The 19,464-nt window shown below is 48.0% G+C and overlaps 1 protein-coding gene across 50 annotated transcripts in view; it reads right to left on the bottom strand.

Moving 5' to 3' along the window:
* Positions 1–19,464, bottom strand: part of ZMYND8 (zinc finger MYND-type containing 8) — a 149,623-nt gene that overhangs the window by 109,310 nt on the left and 20,849 nt on the right. The window contains exon 3 of one of the 50 annotated variants that reach the window (XM_055266527.2): positions 1,910–1,921. The exons of the other annotated variants lie outside the window; for them this stretch is intronic. Within the exon in view, the coding sequence (XP_055122502.1) occupies positions 1,910–1,921 (12 nt within the window). The remainder of the gene's footprint in view (positions 1–1,909; positions 1,922–19,464) is intronic. 50 annotated transcript variants of the gene reach the window in all.

The raw sequence follows: 19,464 nt of genomic DNA, 5'->3' as shown, positions 1-19,464 counted from the left end.
GCTATGGAAAACACCGGCCTGTGTAGACTGGAGACCAGAATCAGCCCAGGACAGGATTTCTGCATTTCAATCAGACTGAAAATGCCAGGTTTCCTCCAGTAACTGTGAAGGCAGGGTCAGAAGCAGAGGCCTGCTCTGCAGCCCTTTTCGTAATCACCAGTCCTCCCCTTGGCCTACTTCAAACATGACCACACACTGCTGCTCCCCCAGAAGCAGCAAAGCAGAGCACGGTTAACCACTTCAAAGCGTTTCCCAAAGACACAGAGCAGGTACCCAAACAGGCCTCCCTTCCCCAGGAATATTTGGGGCCCTCCCCAACCAGTAATTACATCATAAAGAGACAAAAGTCCGGAATTTCCTCCTGGCAGAGAACAGACATAAGAAATCAGGAGCAAGGGTTGGGAGTGGGGAGGAAGCAAAATTGTCCTCGCAGCAGAGAATGCCTAAGCCAGGAGGAACTTGTAAATGAAAATCGCTCGCATTAGCAAATGATTATTTCCTCCAACGGTGACCGTCTCTTAGACCCACAGAAACTCGAGGACCGGTCTGCACCCCGGCTTACTTGGGCCCGTCAGAGCTGCCGGGCTGAGCCCGCTCCTCCAGAGGACTGCACTGGCCTGCACTGTGCTTATAAAGAATCCTGCAAATCAACAGGAACTTCTCATCCAGAGCCGGGATAGGGAGGGCTGGAATGGAAATGAGGCCGTGGAATGAAAGGTCACTCTCAACTTGGGGAAAATGGCATTTCACCAGGAACATCAAGTACCTCGGAGGCAGAACATGCGAGGGGCAGGGAACGCCGAGAGGAGGCACTTACCTGCCATTGAGAAAGTGCGGCTGCTCAGAGGGCCTAGCCTCTCTTGTTCAAAAGAGAACAGAGGCTCACCCACAGCAGACATTCCTGCTTCCGGATCCTCAGCGGCCTCTCCCAGGGGGAGGAGGAAGAAGCAAAGAGAACAGGCTAAGAGTCACCACTTACCAGGCCAGCCCCGGTCTTGTACGCATTAGGTCGCCCGGCGGGGCAAGGACACTGTCACCTCTTTGCAATCAGGCAGTCTGAAGCCCAGCGACTTGCCTTCATGTCCCCGGGCTTTCGCCTATAATTTATCACCCTCAACAGCAGCTCGGCTGAGCTGAAAGTCTCCGGTGAAGTGCACCAAAGAGCCATTTATTTCGTGGGATTGTGAATAAATACAAGGAACTGCAGTTGTTCTGCTGGCCGAGGTGACAATATCAGAAGGGAGCCTGGGGGGAGGGAAACAGCTGTGGTTTGCATTTTGAAGGTGTTTTTAATATTTCTAGTAATTGTTTCAGATTCTCCAGTTCTGATGTCCCTCTCCTAGAAATGAGAAAACCCATCTTTTATACTCAAGGTATAATCCTTTCCCACTAGACACAGCCTCCTCCACCCCTCTCTCAATAATGCAGAAGTGGTGATTAAAGGGCACATTCATATGTAAAAGGCGAACTTCCAAACTCGCCTGGCAGGACAGAAATTGCTTCAATCTACGGAAAAGAGGCTGATTTACAAATGAATTCAGTGTTTAGCCCTCAACAACTAGAGGCAATTGCAACCGCGGCCCTTTCTCCTCCCCAGCTGGGATGAGGCCCTCTGGAAAAATGACAACATCGCAACAGGAATTTCCTGGATCAAGAATGCCAGGTTCTTTCCAATTTTACTGAGGCAGGACCCAACTCCCTGTGAGAATGCACTGCCCACCACCCACCCCCTCAGCAGGCCCAGGCCCCAAAGGCTCCCTCCAACATGTGTACATGAGGCCCTTCAAACTCGACCGGAACACCACAAAGAATGTGGAGAAACCGGTTGCCTCTGGCCTTTACATTGTGGCTGGCTGAGGAGCTGGTTCTGGTGGCTGACACCCGTTGGCACTATTTATCCAGCCCCTGCCTGGCTTGGGTTCTGGAAATCTCTGGTGGTGGTGGCTTCCAAACTGCAATGGGGAATCGTGGCATCAGAGGGCAATTCAGAAACAAAAAGACAGTTCTGTGCTGGCAGCAGTTGAAGCACAGAAGTGGGTTGGGAGAAGCAAAGGGAAATTAGCTTCAGAAAGGGGGCTGATGAAGGAAGAGGCGCCACTGCTAACCAACCAAGGTCCCCACCTGCCCTGGGTGGTATCTCTAAAAGCCACCTAAAGAAGGCAAAATTCTCTACTGAAACGCCAGGGATGAAGGGACAGGCCCTCCACAGTCACCTTGTCACATTCCTTTCGGAAAGCAAAGACAAAGAGTTCAGACCCAACATGTCACCCAAATTACCCTGGCCAGCCACCATGTAAAGATGCTGTAGTGCATGCATGGTGGCTAACGCCTGTAATCCCAACACGTTGGGAGGACAAGGCGGGCGGATCATCTGAGGTCAGGAGTTCGAGACCAGCCTGGCCAACATGGCGAAATCCTGTCTCTATTAAAAATATAAAAATTAGCCGGGTGTGGTGGCGCACACCTGTGGTACCAGCTACTCCTACTGGGGAGGCTGAGGCAGGAGAACTGCTTGACCCCAGGAGGCTGGAGTGCAGTGAGCTGAGATCAGGCCACTGCACTCCAGCCGGGGCGACAGAGCGAGATGCCATCTCAAAAATAAATAAAGATGCTTTACATCACTCAGTTGTAGGGTGATTCTAAGAACATGTCCTATTGTCTACAGGGCTCATGGGTACACAGAAGGACAGAAGAGGTAGCCACTGCAACAGGGCTTTGTAGAAAAGTCAGACAGAAAGCAACATTGATGCCCATATGCGAAACGTCATGATGCACCCATAAAATGGAATAAAGACGGAATCCCGTCTGCATAGACGGGCATGGTCCAAAATCCAAGTGAAAGGAGACCAGAAATAGAACCAGGGTAAAAGCTTGGTCTCTGAGGCTTCTGGGTTTGCAGAGACATGAAGGAACACCCAGGAAACCCAGTAAACGCTGGACTCCTCTGAATTATTTCTGATCATGTTTACATATTTAACGAAGGTATTTATTAATGGCTTTGGGGAAACTGGGTGATAATGACAATATTTATGGAACACTCACTGCATCTTGGGCACTGCCCAGCCAGGGATCACGTCTGTATCCCTTGTACCCAGCATACAGCAGGAGCTCAGTACATGCCCCCATCATCAAACAAACACTTTTACGGGGCTCAGGTGTTTAGAAGAGTGGAAAGCAGTATCAGCACACCCGGGGGACATCTGGCAATGTCTGGGGACATTTTTGGTTGTCACAACTGGGCAGGAAAAGGGGTTGCGACAGGGTAGAGGTGAGGGATGCTGCTAAACATTCTACAATGCACAGGACAGCCCCAAGACAAAGAATGATCAGGCCCAAAGTCAACAGTGCCAAGGCTGAGAAATCCTGGTGGAAAGAAACTTCAGTGAGCTACCAGGCAGGTCTCACCTTGTGTAAACACACCACCCACAGAGGCGCATGTATTCATTAAGAAGGAAAATGATTCTTAATGTTTCACCTGGTGGCCCTGACTTCAGACTTCAAAGAAAACAATGGGACCAGTCAGTCAACAAATAGTCACTAGGCAACAACTAGATATCTGGGCTACCAGGAAAACTGTCCCAGGAAGGCCTCTGCCCTGATGGAAGGACAGCTAGAAACACAGTCATAACAGCTACCTTTAGGCTGGGCGCAGTGGCTCACGCTTGTAATCCCAGCACTTTGGGAGGCCGAGGCGGGCGGATCACGAGGTCAGGAGATTGAGACCACGGTGAAACGCCATCTCTACTAAAAATACAAAAAATTAGCCGGGCGTGGTGGCGGGCGCCTGTAGTCCCAGCTACTCGGAGAGGCTGAGGCAGGAGAATGGCGTGAACCTGGGAGGCGGAGCTTGCAGTGAGCCGAGATTGCGCCACTGCACTCCAGCCTGGGCGACAGAGCGAGACTCCGTCTCAAAAAAAAAAAAAAAAAAAAAACCAGCTACCTTTTATTGAGCACTTATTATCTCGGAGGCACTGTTATAAGTACAAATATCAATTTATTTAAAAGTCGACACACTTTTTTTTTTTTTGAAACAGTCTCACTCTGTCACCCAGGCTGGAGTGCAGTGGCACAATCTTGGCTCATTGCAACCTCAGCCTCTCAGGCTCGGGAGATCCTCCTGTCTCAGCCTCCCAAGTAGCTAGGACTATAGGCACAGGCCACCATGCCCAGCTAATTTTTGTAGAGACAGGGTCTCGCCATGTTGCCCAGACTGGTCTCAAACTCCAGGGCTCAAGCAATCCTTCTGCCTCAGCCATCCAAAGTGCTGGGATTACAGGTGTGACCCACCTCACCCAGCCTCCCCGTTTCATTGATAAGGTAATTAAAGCCCAGAGAAAAACAGGCCCATGGTAAAGCGGCTATTAAGTATAAAATGATTGAGAAACTGATTACAGATGGACAAACCACTGAACAGGAAAAATATCAGGAGTTTGTGAATACACCTAGCGGGTGTGAGGGTAGACAGGGAAATACTCCTCTATTTCCTTTGCAGAAGGGTTTCAAGTGGTTCACAGCTATTGTTTACTAAGAAGCTACAAACTGTCCCAAGAATCCCAAGAGGCTGGGGATGGCATTTCTTTTTTTTTTTTTTTTTTTTTTTTGGCACAGAGTCTCACTCTGTCTCCAGGCTGGAGTGCAGTGGTGCGATCTTGGCTCACTGCGACCTCCGCCTCCTGGGTTCAAGCGATTCCCCTCCCTCAGTCTCCCAAGGAGCTGGGACTACAGGCACGCACCACCATACCCGTTTCACCATGTTGGCCAGGATGGTCTCGATCTCCTGACCTCGTGATCCACCTGCCTCGGCCTCCCAAAGTGCTGGGATTACAGGCGTGAGCCAACACCCAGCCAGGATGGCATTTCTGTACCCATTTTATAGGTGAGGCTGAGAGAGGCAAAGTCAGTTATGTGCTTTAAGACAAGCAGATCGACGCAGCATGCCCCACCTCCATCACGGCTGGGTTCTACTCTAAAGCCCTTCACTGTACAGGTCAACTGTCTCTCCTAGGCTTGTGAGTGCCACCTGGTAATTCTCCATCACAAAGAGCATGCTTGGCATTGGCCAATGTCAACACAGCATTGTCGTTCAGTGTGTGGGCTCTGGAGCCAGACTACTAGGTCTGAATCCAAGTGCTGGCACCTGCCAGCTGTGTGACCTTGGGCAAGTTTCTTAGCCTCTCTGTGACTCAGTCATTCAGCTGGAACTATTAGGCTCTTCCCAAAAGGGTTGTTAGGATTAAATGAGATAATGCATACAAAGTGAAAGGCATCTGGCACATCAAAGCACCATACTTTATTACCATTATTCTCCTGGGGGGAAGAGGGGGCCAGGGCACAGAAAAAGGCAATAACCAAGAAATTTCAAACTCATTTCCCCCAATTTTTCTCTTTTTTTGGGGAGACAGGGTCTCACTCTGTCAGCCAGCCTGCAGAACAGTGGCACAATCATGGCTCACTGCAGCCTCAACCTCCCAGGTTCAAGCGATCCTCCCACCTCAGCCTCCCAAGTAGCTAAGACCACAGGCGTGGAATACCACGCCCACTTAATTTTTTATTTTTCGTAGAGATGAGATCTCCTAGTCTCAAACTTCTGGGCTCAAGTGATCCTCCCACCTTAGCCTCTCAAAGTGCTAGGACTACAGGCATTGCACCTGGCCCCCAAATCTTTCTGTACCTTCACCAGACTACCTCTTCCAAGCCTGTTTTTAAAAAGGGTTCACTGATGAGAAACACAAACATTCACAATAAACCCCCTCAGGCTGTCAGGAGTTCAAGGAAGCCAGGCTCAAAATCCCTCCAGGGCTCAGAACTTCCTTGAAAATCAAAGCAGAATTCTCCAGATGGCCCACAATCCCAGCCCCACCCCACCTCCACTGACCTTCCCCCAGGACTCCTCCAACTGCACTCCTCCAACTGCACTCTCCTCTCCACTCAAATGAGGCTCATCAAGCTAGGGAGAGAGAGCTGGTCCTGGCTCACATGGCTGTGTGTCGCAACAGGTTACTTCACCTCTCTGAGCCTCAGAGTCCTAGTCATCTGCCAAGTGTTATTAAGAATGCCAAACCTGGCTGGGCGTGGTGGCTCATGCCTGTAATCCCAGCACTTTGGGAGGCCGAGGCTGATGGATCACAAAGTCAACAGATGGAGACCATCCTGGCCAACATGGTGAAACCCCATCTCCACTACAAATACAAAAATTAGCTGGGTGTGGTGGTGGACGCCTGTAATCCCAGCTACTCGGGAGGCTGAGGCAGGAGAATCACTTGAACCTGGGAGGCGGAGTTTGCCGTGAGCTGAAATCGTGCCACTGCACTCCAACCTGGGTGCCAGAGCAAGACTCTCTCTCAAAAAAAAAAAACAAAAACAAAAACAAAAAAGAATGCCAAACTTTTACCAGTCGTGGTGTCTCACATCTGTAATCCCAGCACTTTGGGAGGCCAAGGCAGGCGGATCACCTGAAGTCAGGAGTTTGAGACCAGCCAGGCCAACATGGTGAAACTCCGTCTCTACTAAAAATACAAAAATTAGCCAGGCATGGTGGCGGGTGCCTGTAATCCCAGCTACTCAGGAGGCTGAGGCAGGAGAATCGCTTGAACCTGGGAGGCGGAGGCTGCAGTGAGCCGAGATCAAGCCACTGAATTCCAGCCTGGGCAACAAGAAACTCTGTCTCAAAAAATAAGATAAATAAAAACCTAAATAAGACAGTGCACTCCCTGCTTAAAACCCTCAAAGAGCTTACTGTAGACACCTAAGGTCTTATGAAGGCCTACAGTGCCCCTGGTGACCTGGTCCTGCCCACCTTCTCTCCTTCATTCACTCAGCTCCAACCCCAATGGCCTCCTTTCCGCTCCTTAGATAAGCCAAGCGCCTTCGCATGTGGCTGGCCCCTTCATCTATAATGTTCTGTGCCCAGTCCTCTCCATAGTTGCCACTTCATCTTTTGGCTTACTGCCCTAGAGAGGCCTTCTCTGACCACCCCAGCCTCCAGCCTCCAGACTCCTCATTATACAATCCTGAAGTTATTTTTTTCCCTTCATTATAGTCATACATAGGTGAAAATTATTTTTTATTTTTATTTTATTTTTTGAGAAGGAGTATCGCTCTGTTGCCCAAGCTGGAGTACAATGGTGTGATCTTGGCTCACTGCAACCTCCACCTCCCAGGTTCAAGCCATTCTCCTGCCTCAGCCTCTCGAGTAGCTGGGACTACAGGCATGCGCCACCATATCCAGTTAATTTTTGTATTTTTGGTAGAGACGGGGTTTCACCATGTTTGCCAGGCTGGTCTCAAACTCCCGACCTCAGGTGATTCACCCACCTCAGCCTCCCAAAGCACTGGGATTACAAGCGTGAGCCACCACACGTAGCCCATAGTTGGAAATTATCAAAAATTACTTTCCTCTTTTGCTGGTTCACTGGTTTATTGTGTCTCTCCTCCAGAGCGTGAGCTCAATCTCAGCTTGACAAGCTCGATCTCAGCTTGTCCATCCTTCTTTGCTGTATCCCAGTGCCAGGCACATGGCCTGGCTCAGAAGTGCCCCAAAGTACATATCGGACCCACTAACTGAGTGACTGTACAGGGTTAACAAAGCCGTAAGGTGGGCCAGCCAACCTGACTCACAGCAAACTCCAGTTTTTCTTCCCCAGTCTAAGAATTTCTTCCAGCAAATCAGGAAGGCAGCAGGGTGGCGAAGTCAACAGGGAAGATTACACAAATGGGAGCCTGGTCATGTCAGCCTCTGAAAGGGACCCCAGAACAGGACATTCCCCTTTCAACAGGTACTCAGCCATTCTCTTGGCTAAAGAACCCATTGACCCCAAAAGCAGGGGAGTAAGTAAAGATTTATAACTTGAATGGGATGGGGCCATTCAGATAAATGCAATTACTGAAAAATCAAAGGGGGCTATCCCAGGAGGTTTTTCTAAGACAACCAATTTCCTCGTTCTCTCAATTATTCTTTTTACATTTTGTTTTGTTTTTTTTCTGAGATGGAGTTTCGTTCTTGTTGCCCAGGCTGGAGTGCACAATTTCCACCTCCTGGTTCAAGCAATTCTCCTGCCGCAGCCTCCTGAGTAACTGCGATTACAGGCACATGCCACCACACCCAGCTAATTTTATTTTATTTATTTATTTATTTATTTATTTATTTATTTATTTATTTATTTATTTTGAGACGGAGTCTTGCATGTGGCCCAGGTTGGAGTGCAATGGTGCAGTCTTGGCTCACTGAAACCTCTGCCTCCCAAATTCAAGCGATTCTCCTGCCTCTGCCTCTTGAGTAGCTGGGATTACAGGTGCCTGCTACTATGCCCGGCTAATTCTTTGTATTTCTTAGTAGAGACGGGGTTTCACCATGTTGGCCAGGCTGGTCTTGAACTCCTGACCTCGTGATCCTCCTGCCTCGGCCTCCCAAAATGCTGGGATTACAGGCATGAGCCACCACATCCGGTCCACCAGCTAATTTTTGTATTTTTTAGTAGAGACGGGGTTTCGCCACGTTGCCCAGGCTGGTCTCGAACTCCTGACCTCAGGTGATCCACCCACCTCGGCCTCCCAAAAAGCTGGGATTCCAGGCGTGAACCACCATGCCCGGCCTCCCAGTTATTCTTGAGGAGAGCTATTGTTTCAGAATTATTTAGCAGTTCAAAAAATAAAAATAAAAGAGGCATGACTTTCTCCAGGGAAAACATATTCCCTTCTAGAAGACCCGCCACTGAGATGGCCATTTAACCAAATCTTCAGTCTTGGTTCTGGGCCCTTTTTCTTATACATCTGAGTCTGAGGATCTCTTTTTCCAAAACCTCCGTAGATCCTCAGTCTCCCTCTGGGTTCTCCAAGTCTGCCCCTGCTATGAGAAGCAGGGATCAGATACAGGTACTGATCTATGTGCAGACAGGCTCAGCCTCGACTGGGAAAAGCAAAAAATTATTTTTCAAGTTCATCTTCCCTGCATCCCATGGACATGAGTCAAGAGAAATTCAATCTGCTCCTTCCTGTCTCCATCTAGTTCCCTCGAGCTTCTCAGAGTGTCAGCATCACACCAGGCATAAGATGGGTCTAGATTTTCAATATACATATTTGTCTTACAACACAGTCCCTCAGCTCTTATCAACTGCTACTGTATCTGGTCCCAAGTCAAGAAATAGCAACCTGGTTTGAAGTGACTGTACCCAAACTTGAGGTCTGGGGATGGGGAGTTATGGGAAGGTCATTAAGGAGGTGGGGCACAAAACCAGGTCAGCCTTATTAGGAAGAGAGCACTACTTACAGCTGATGCGATGAACCAGTGATCTGGAAAAGGAGCAATCAGTGGCCAGGAAACCAGTCAGCCTCCCCAGTAGCTGGAATTACAGGCATGCACCACCACACCTGGCTAATTTTGTATTTTTAGTAGAGATGGGGTTTCACCATGTTGGCCAGGCTGGTCTCCAACTCCTGACCACCCGCCTCAGCCTCCCAAAGTGCTGGGATTACAGACGTGAGCCACCGCCTTTAAAGAGAAGCTCTAGCTTCTCTTTTAAAATAAGGTCATTCACAGATGAAACAAGGGGTTAAAGAAAAAATAGGCCGGGTGCGGTGGCTCACATCTGTAATCCCAGCACTTTGGGAGGCCAAGGCAGGCAGATCATTTGAAGTCAGGGGTTTCAGAGCAGCCTGGCCAACATGGTGAAACCCTGTCTCTACTAAAAATACAAAAAATTAGCCAGGCGTGGTGGCATACACCTGTAGTTCCAGCTACTCGGGAGGCTGAGGCAGGAGAATTGCTTGAACCCAGGAGGCAAAGGTTGCACTGAGCAGAGATTGTGCCACTGCACGCCAGCCTGGGCAGTAGAGTTAGACTCAAAAAAGAAAGAAAAAATCACAAGATCCCTCCACAATAGGGCCCCCTATTTCCACATGGAACAATCCTCCCGCCTGCCCCCTTTGGGTAGAACTCTAGAATCCCTGTTTGCCAAGGTCTCCATTATTCTTAACTTTCAGATAATTAAACCTATAACTTATTGTTTTTTTGTTTATTTTTCTGGAAACAGGTCTTGCTCTGTCGCCCAGCCTGAAGTGCAGTGGTGCAATCACGGCTCACTGCAACCTTGACCTCCTGGGCTCAAGTAATCCTCTGGCCTCAGCCTCCCAGGTAGCTGAGGCTACAGGTGCATGCCACCAAGCTCAGCAATTTTTTTTTTTATTTCAGAGATGAGGTCTCACTATGTTGCCCAGGCTGGTCTTGAACTCCTGGGCTCAAGTGAGTCTCCTGCCTTGGCCTCCCAAAATGCTGGGACTACAGGCATGAGCTACCATGCCTACCCTAGATCATTAAATCTAACCTTGAAAGGCCCTTAAAGAGTGTAACAAGACAGGGGAAGCAGAGAAGGATAATAAGGTTAAGAGAGGGATCAGAGACAAGGGATGTTTTGCTAGGATGGCCAGGTCCTAGAAAGTTCAACCCCATTATAGGTATTCCATAAGTTTTTTGACATTTTTATAAGCATGGAGAGGGTAGTATAGACAAAAACATACCAAACTCTTATCACTGGTTACCTGTGGCAGGAGAAGATTTTTAGCTTTTTCTTTGTATACTCTGGCTTGTTGTCAAGGAGATACACTGATTTTTATCATTTGAAAGGAAAATCCAATAAACCTTAACCCCCTGCCACCCCACAAAAAGTTAATTCGTTTCTTTTTTTGAGACAGAGTCTGTTGTCCAAGCTGGAGTGCAGTGGCATGATCTCAGCTCACTACAACCTCTACCTCCCAGGTTCAAGTGATTCTCCTGCCTCAGCCTCCCAAGTAGCTGGGATTACAGGCGCGTGCCACCACACCCAGCTAATTTTTGTATTTTTAGTAGAGACAGGGTTTTACCATCTTGGCCAGGCTGGTCTTGAACTCCTGACCTCAGGTAATGTACCGGCCTCCCAAAGTGCTGGGATTCCAGGCATGAGCCACCGTGCCTGGCCAATTTAGTTTCCAGTTCTTGGAAGAGATCCTTCATTCACAAAGCATTTAATGGGCAACTAACATGAAATGCCAGTCCCTTGTTAGTCTAAAGAGGTGAGAGTTATTTGGTCTATCAGTCTAGAAGAGACACACAGATAAATCAATAATTACGGTAAAGCATGTTGAAGGCTGGAGGGAGGACCGCCCAGCTCCCTGGCATATCCTGTGGAACTTTACCCCAGTCAGGCCTAGGTGCCAAGGGGCCTGGCAAAGGGAATTCAGCGGGGCCTGGACAAAAAACACCAACTTGTAAAGACAGAAAGAGGATTGTGTTCTCTGCAAAACTTTTCAAAGAATAGGCAAGCTCAGGAGGCAATGACCAAGCAAAACTTAAACTCAATAATCATGCATGGAACATGTTCAGTGCTGTGTCCCCTGGCGACGTAGCATCACCTACAGCATTCAGCACAGCATGCACAACAAATCCATTAATCTACTAAGGCTATGGAACAGTGTGATCCAATCAAGCTTGCTCGAATGATGGCAATGTTATTGATCTGTTCTCTATCAGTGCTGTCTAATAACAGCAGCCTCTAATCACCTGTGGCTGTCAGGCACTTGACACGTGGCCAGGGCAGCTGAGGAATGAATTTTATTTTGTAAATGTAATTTTTTTTTTTTTTTTTTTGGAGACGGAGTTTTGCTCTTATTACCCAGGCTGGAGTGCAATGGTGTGATCTCAGCTCACTGCAACCTCCTTCTCCTGAGTTCAAGCGGTTCACCAGCCTCATCCTCCTGAGTAGCTGGGATTACAGGCATGCACCACCATGCCTGGCTAATTTTGTATTTTTAGTAGAGATGGGGTTGCTCCATGTTGGTCAGGCTGGTCTCGAACTCCCGACCTCAAGTGATCCACCTGCCTTGCCCTCCCAAAGTGCTGGGATTACAGGCGTGAGCCACCGCGCCCAGCTTGTTAATGTAAATTTAAAGAGCCATGTACAGCTAGTGGCTACTGTGTTGGACGGCACAGCTGCAGAAGCTTAATATTAAGACAAAGAAGCATGCCTGGCAGGCAAGCAGGACACTGCAGAATCATCCACCCATCCCAATTTGCCTCTAGGGACTGAGTAGTTGAATTCAAGGCACCGGATGCACAGAAATGTGAATATGGATTCGCCTTTCACTCCTTTAGTCTAGCCTGGCAATTGTTAACTCTTTAGTATGCATACGAATTTCTGATCAAAGCTGAATACGTTCATGGGCAATTTAAGGTATTTTGAAGAGTGATTTTTGACTTTGGAACCTAAAAGAACTTCTCTGTGGGAGACTGTAAATAAAGGGTTCAGGCCAAGAGAGGGCCTGGGTCTCCATGGACACGGTGAGGATGGTCCTCACGAAGGTCAGTCTGGAAGGCAATGCCAAGTGTGTCTCAGCAAGGTGCACATCACAGGACTCTCACAAGGCCATGCAGTCTGCCCAAGAGAGACAGATGCTGCAGGGCCCCCTGCAGTGCAGTGGCAAGATCATAGCTCACTGCAGCCTCCACCTTCTGGGCTCAAGCTATCCTCCCACCTCAGCCTCCCAAGTAGCTAGGTCTGCAGAGACAAGCCACCATGCCTGGCTTTTTTTTTTTTTTTTTTTGTAGGAACAGGGTCTTGCCACTTTACCCAGGCTGGTCTCGAACTCCTGGGCTTAAGCTATCCTCCTGCCTCGGCCTCCCAAAGCGCTGGGATTACAGGCATGAGACACCATGCCCTTAAGGCTGTGTTCTTAAGGGAGCCACTGCAAATTTAAAGGAGAGTGGGACAATCTGACTTGTGTTTTAGAAGGCGCCCATTAGAAGTTTTACTAATATGTCAGAAAGCAAAGAAACCAGGGGGAAGGGGCCATTTCAAAGAGTACTATGTCCCTAGAGGGAAAAGGAAGACAGGCCACCAGTCGCTTTGCAGAGAACAGACACTTGAGCTGGGTAATTATCTCCATCCAGGCACTGGATTAATGCTGAAAACAAAGCCATCCTCTCTAGCCGAAAGGCTGCTTTTACTTCAGTCTCTAGAAGTTCTACCCATCTGGTAGAGCTAAATCATTTGTTCATTCAAAAAAATATTTATTATACGTTCACCAGCAGCAGGCAAGGTGGTAGTAAAACAGGATGAGCAAAAACAAAAGGCAGAACTCATCCTCGTTTTGAGCCTTAAAATTGATGGGGAGTAAGGAGAGGAAGGCGAGGAGGGGACCTTCAAGGCATGAGCAAAGGCCCTGAGGCCAGAGATGGCTCTTTGATGGATCTGCACAGTCAGTGTGGCTGGAGTAGAGAGAAGTGGAACACGGAGAGAATGGAACACGGAGAGAACGGAACACAGAGAGAACAGAGACTAGCAAGATGGGCAGAGGCCAGCACAGAGGGTTTTGGAATTGTGAATCTAAAAGCCAAGGAGGAAACACTTAAGAGTTTAAAGTAGAAAGGGATAGCCAGGAAGATGTTCCTTGCAAAAGACTGGGAGGGTGCGGCAGATAGAGATAGTGAGAACAACTACAAGGCCACTGTAGTTCAATGGTGATAGGTTGGTTGAAGTGGAGTGACATTTAGGATATGATATTGTAAGAAAATGACACAAAAGTGCAAAGAACAGAAGAGCATGGGGAATGAGTCCATATCTCTGGGGGTGAAGATGTGAAATCTCTCGTGGACATCTTGAGTTTGAGACGCCCATGAACAGGCAGGGAGGTCAGGTAGGCAGCTGGCCCTCTGCACCATGACTCAGAAGCAATCTAGGTTGGAAACATAAATGTCTGAGTCATAAAGCTCCAGATGTGGCCAAGATTACCCAGAGAAGGAACATGCTAGGGGAGACAAGGACAGAGCTAAGCTTTCAGCGACTCCAGCATTTAATGGCCAGAGAGAGGAGGAGAAGGTGCCAGGGAAACAGAAGGAAAATCAGCACTGTGGTGGCAAAGAAGGCAAAGGAAGAGAGAGTGTCCACAAGAATAATCAGCATCTCCAGTACTGCAGAGACAGCGCAGCAGATGAGGATGGAAAACCTCCCCTGGGAAAGGCAACACAGAGTCTCCAGGAAGCTCAGTGGGGACGTGAATGTGGAAGGTCAGGGTGGAAGCCACATTGGAGTTGGCAGGACAAAGACAGGAATACAGATGCTTCTAAGAAGTTTGGCTTGCTGGACGCGGTGGTTCACGCCTGTAATCCCAGCACTTTGGGAGGCTGAGGCGGGTGGATCACGAGGTCAGGAGTTCAAGACAAGCCTGACCAACATGGTGAAACCCCGTCTCTATTAAAAATACAAAAATTAGCCGGGCATGGTGACGTGCGCCTATAATCCCAGCTATTCAGGAGGCTGAGACAGGAGAATCGCTTGAACCCGGGAGGCAGAGGTTGCAGTGAGCCAAGATTGTGCCACTGCACTCCAGCCTGGGCAACAGAGCAAGACTCCATCTCAAAAAAAAAAAAAAAGTTTGGCTTTGAAGAAGAGGACAGAAATACGGCAGTTGCTAGTAGGAAAGATGTGGGGGTCAAGACAGCAGAGAGGGGAGACAAGTGCCTTTAAAAGTCTGTGAGTCCAAGCACGGTGGCTGACACCTATAATCCCAGTATGTTGGCAGGCCAAGGCAGGAGGATCACTTGAGTCCAAGGATCACTTGAGCCCATGAGTTGGAGACCAGCCTGGGCAACATAGCAAGACTCTGTCGCTACAAAAAAATTAAAGAATTAGTCAGGCATGGTGGCATGTACAGGTGGTTCCAGCTACTCGAGAGGCTGAGATGGGAGGATTGCTTGAGCCCAGGAGTTCATGGCTGCAGTGAGCCAGAATCATGCCACTGCACTCCCGTCTGGGGAACAGAGCAAGCCCCCATCTCAAAAAAATAAATAAAGACAACACAAAAAATTTAAATGTGTATATTCTTCAAAAGGTTAAGAGTTACCCTATGACCCCACAATTTCACTCCTAAATCTATACCCAAGAGAAATGATAATGTGTCATGTCTGCACAAAAACTCAGACATGAACACTCACCGCAGCGCTATCCCTAGTAGCCAGAAAGTGGACACAACTCAAATGTCCATCAACACATACATAGATAAACAAAGTGTAGCATATCCATCCAATGCAGCATTATTCAGTCATAAAAGGAAATGAACTACAGACGCTCCTCAACTCACGATGCAGTTACAGATGATAAACCCATAAAATGAAAGTACCAGAAGTCAAAAATGAGGCCACGCACAGTGGCTCATGCCTGTAATCCCAACACTTCAGTAGGCTAAGGCCAGAGGATTACTTGAGCCCAAGAGTTCCAGACCAGCCTGGGCAACACAGTGAGACCCCTGTGTCTACAAAACATATATATATGAGAGAGAGAGAGAGAGATAAAAATACAAATGCATTTAAGCCAGACATAGTGGTACACTCCTGTAGTCCCAGCTACGCCAGAGGATCCCTTGAGGCCACCATTGCACTCCAGCCTGGGCAACATCGTGAGACCCCATCAGAAAGTAAGGCAGGCAGCACTTTGGGAGACTGAGGGAGGCAGATCACTTGAGGTCAGGAGTTCAAGACCAGCCTGGCCAACACGGTGAAACCTCATCTCTACTAAAAATACACGGCAGGGCATGGTGGCTCACACCTGTAATCCCAACACTTTGGGAGGCCGAGGTGGGTGGATCACATCAAGAGATTGAGACCATCCTGGCCAACATGGTGAAACCCAGTCTCTACTAAAAATACAAAAATTAGCTGGGCGTGGTGGCATATGCCTGTAGTCCCAGCTCCTTGGGAGACTAAGGCAGGAGAATCGCTTGAACCTGGGAGGCAAAGGTTGCAGTGACCCGAGATAGTGCCACTGCACTCCAGCCTGGTGACAGAGCGAGACTCCGTCTCAAAAAAAAAGAAAAAATACAAACATTAGCTGGGCGTGATGGTGCTCACCTGTAGTCCCAGCTACTCAGGAGGCTGAGGCAGGAGAATCGCTTGAACCAGGAGGCAGAGGGGTGCAGTGAGCTGAGATTGCGCCACTGCACTCCAGCCTGGGTGACAAAGTGAGACTCCGTCTCAAAAAAAAAGAAAAAGAAGGAAATTAAGAAAGGGAAGGAGGGAGGGAGGAATGAATAAATTAATTAATAAATAAATAAATAAGCATCGAATATACCTAACCTAGGGAACATCATAGCTTAGCCTAGCCTACCTTAAATGTACTCAGAACACTACAGTTGGGCAAAACCATCTAATGCAAAGCCTATTGTATAATAGTGTTGACTCTCTCATGTAATTTATGGAATACCATAATGAAAGTGAAAACAGAATGGTCGTATAGATTGTTTGTTTACCCTCATGATCATGTGGCTGACTGGGAGGTGTCTGGCACCCCAAGAGAGTCTCATACTGATGCTAGCCAGAGAAAAGATCAAAAATCCAAAATGCCAAGTACTGTTTGTACTGAACTATCACTTCCGCATCACTGTAAGTCAGGGACTGTCTGTACTGATGATCTATGCTACAAGAATGTGGATGAGCCTTGAAAACATTATTCTAAGTGAACGAACTCAGACCAAAAGGTCACATACTGTATGATTCCATTTATATGAAATGTCTAGCATAAGCAAATCCACAGGCACAGAAAGTAGACTGGTACTTGCCAGGCACGGGGGTAAGGGGGGAATGGGAAGTGACTGCTAATGAATATGAAGTTTCTTATTGGGGGTGACGAAAATCTACAACTGATTGTGGTGTTGGCTGCACAACTCTGTGAAAAAAAAAAAAAATATATATATATATATATGTATTTTTTAGACAGTCTTGCTCTGTCACCCGGGCTGGAGTGCAGTGGCACGATCTTAGCTCACTGCAACCTCCACGTCCCATGTTCAAGCAATTCTCCCACCTCAGCCTCCTGAGTAGCTGGGATTACAGGCACACTCCACCACACTCAGCTAATTTTTTGTATTTTTAGTAGAGACAGGGTTTCACCATGTTGGCCAGGCTGGTCGGAACTCCTGACTTCAGGTGATCCACCCGCCTCGGCCTCCCAAAGTGCTGGGATTACAGGCATCAGCCACCACACCCAGCCTCCGTGAAAATATATTAAAACCCATCAAACTATTCACTTTAAATGGAGAACTGGGCCAGGAGTGGTGGCTCACACCAGCAATCCCAGCACTTTGGGAGGCCAAGACAGGAGGATCGCTTGAGCCCGGGAGCTCAAGACCAGCCTGGGCAACATGGTGAAACCTCATCTCTACAAAAAAATACAAAAATTAGCCAGGGGTGGTAGTGCACACCTGTAATCCCAGCTGCTTAGGAGGCCGCAGTGGGAGGATCGCTTGAGCCCAGGAAATCAAAGCTGCAGTGAGCCAAGATCACCCCACTGCACTCCAGCTTGGGCGACAGAGAGAGACCCTGTCTCAAACAAACAAAAATAAAGAATTGTATGGTATGTGAATTATATATCAATAAAGCTATTTTTTTTTTAAGTCTGTAAAGTGCTGGATCTCTAGGTTCCCAGGAAGGCCCAGGATAGGTGAGGGGAGTCACATGAAGTTGAAGGGGGCTTATTAACATTCCACTCACCAGCCCCCCCGCCCACCACAGCCGTGACACCTGGTCTTTCCAAACTGATCACCACAAGTCATCGGTAAAGGATCCACTATCAATAGAGAACAATGAAGTAAAGGATCCACTATCAATAGAGAACAATGAAGGAATGACGACTTGTAAACTCTCAGGCAATAAAAAGTACCCAGATCTCTAAAAGTCCTCAGCCCTGATATGCTTATTCTACAGGCATTCAGAGAGGAAAAAGAAGAGATAGTTCTTTTTAAACTAAACTTGGCCGATTTTAGATCAGTCTTCTAGAATAATAATAGTCACATAAACATATAACGTGGGTCATGCTTCAAAAATGGGGCAAACACAAGGTTTGCATGAGTGAACCACAAAGCTAAATTGCACAGACACTGCCGACAGGATTCCATGAACAGATGCACAGTAGAGACGATGCTGGCCAAGAGAAGGTAGAAGATTTCTCATTTGCAAAACCATAATCAGACATCTTCAGAGTTCTGGGATATTTTAGACCTTGTTAGGAGAGGAACAATCTGGTAGTCATCTAACTCACAAATAAATTCTTTCCACTGCACAGTACATGGATGGCACTTCTTGGGCTGTCAGAGATAGAGAGGAGCCAAAATACGGTTAAAAATACTGATGCTCATTTTTTGAAAGAAAAATTCTCAGCACTTCTGCATCGCGCTGTGATTTAAAAGTGTTTGTGGTTATATTTTCTGAAAGAGTTTCCTTGAAAAATGACAGAAGGTCTCTATCTCACAGCCGTCCTCATAAACAATCCCTTTGTGAAAGTCTTAATTTACATACAACAGTGAGAACAAGGATCCTGTGCTAATTAAGGTCTGGGGCTGGTTAGCAAATTGCTATAATTGTATATTCTCTAGCATCCTGTCTCTGAAAACACATCCATACCCCCAGCAAATCTCAGCAAGAATGATACTGTTCAAGATTTTAATATCTTGGGCTTCCGCTGCATCTGTGCGTGTTTCCAAGTCGTTCATTCCCTTGTGCCGGTGACATTACACAGACATTTTTAAAAATGGTTTCAGCTTTGGCAGGCTGGCATCCACACACCACAAGCATTACCACAAAACGCACACATGGCAGGATCAAGACGCAAGCAGCCCAAACAGGGGAGCCTTTGTATGGAGACGTGAATTCAACCCATGGAGTACATCATTTCTCAGGCTGCAAATCCCTGGCCTTCAAGGCGCTTGTTCTGACTCACGCGTGGTGAGGCCAAATTCTGCAATGAATTGTGCCATGGCCAGTCTCGCACACGGAATGCAAAATGACAGCCCTCGGTTTCTTCTGACCCGGAAATGTGTTTTCTTGGGTTCACGCATGATCTTTAGAGAAGCCAGTCTACATAGACCACATTTCTTTTTTTTTTTTTTTTTTTTTTTTTTTTTTTTGAGACGGAGTCTTGCTCTGTCACCCAGGCTGGAGTGCAGTGGCACAATCTCGGCTCACTGCAAACTCCGCCTCCCGGGTTCATGCCATTCTCCTGCCTCAGCCTCTCCGAGTAGCTGGGACTACAGGCGCCCGCCACCACGCCCGGCTAATTTTTTTTTTGTATTTTTAGTAGAGACGGGGTTTCACCGTGGTCTCGATCTCCTGACCTCGTGATCCGCCCGCCTCGGCCTCCCAAAGTGCTGGGATTACAAGCGTGAGCCACCGCGCCCGGCCCATAGACCACATTTCTAAATCAGGCAGTTTTACAGGGGAAAAGAAAATCCCAGCTGGCCACAGCGGGTGAGCCATATTCCTGCTGGTCAGCAATCAGATGGAGGCACCCTCCCCACTTTGGCACACTCTCCCATTCACCAAAGCTCCCCTTCCCCCTGCATCCCCAGATGCCAGCCACAATCACTGATCTACCTGCTGGGCCCTTCGGGGATTTGACTTGCAACCCTTGGAATACAGGTCATGGTTAAGCACAAAGGTTTAAAATCTAG

This window comes from Symphalangus syndactylus, chromosome 24, assembly GCF_028878055.3.
Source record: "Symphalangus syndactylus isolate Jambi chromosome 24, NHGRI_mSymSyn1-v2.1_pri, whole genome shotgun sequence".
In the NCBI taxonomy this organism is placed as follows: Eukaryota; Metazoa; Chordata; class Mammalia; order Primates; family Hylobatidae; genus Symphalangus; species Symphalangus syndactylus.
Note: the sequence above shows the minus strand (reverse complement) of the source record. Positions and strands in the feature narration are given on the sequence as shown.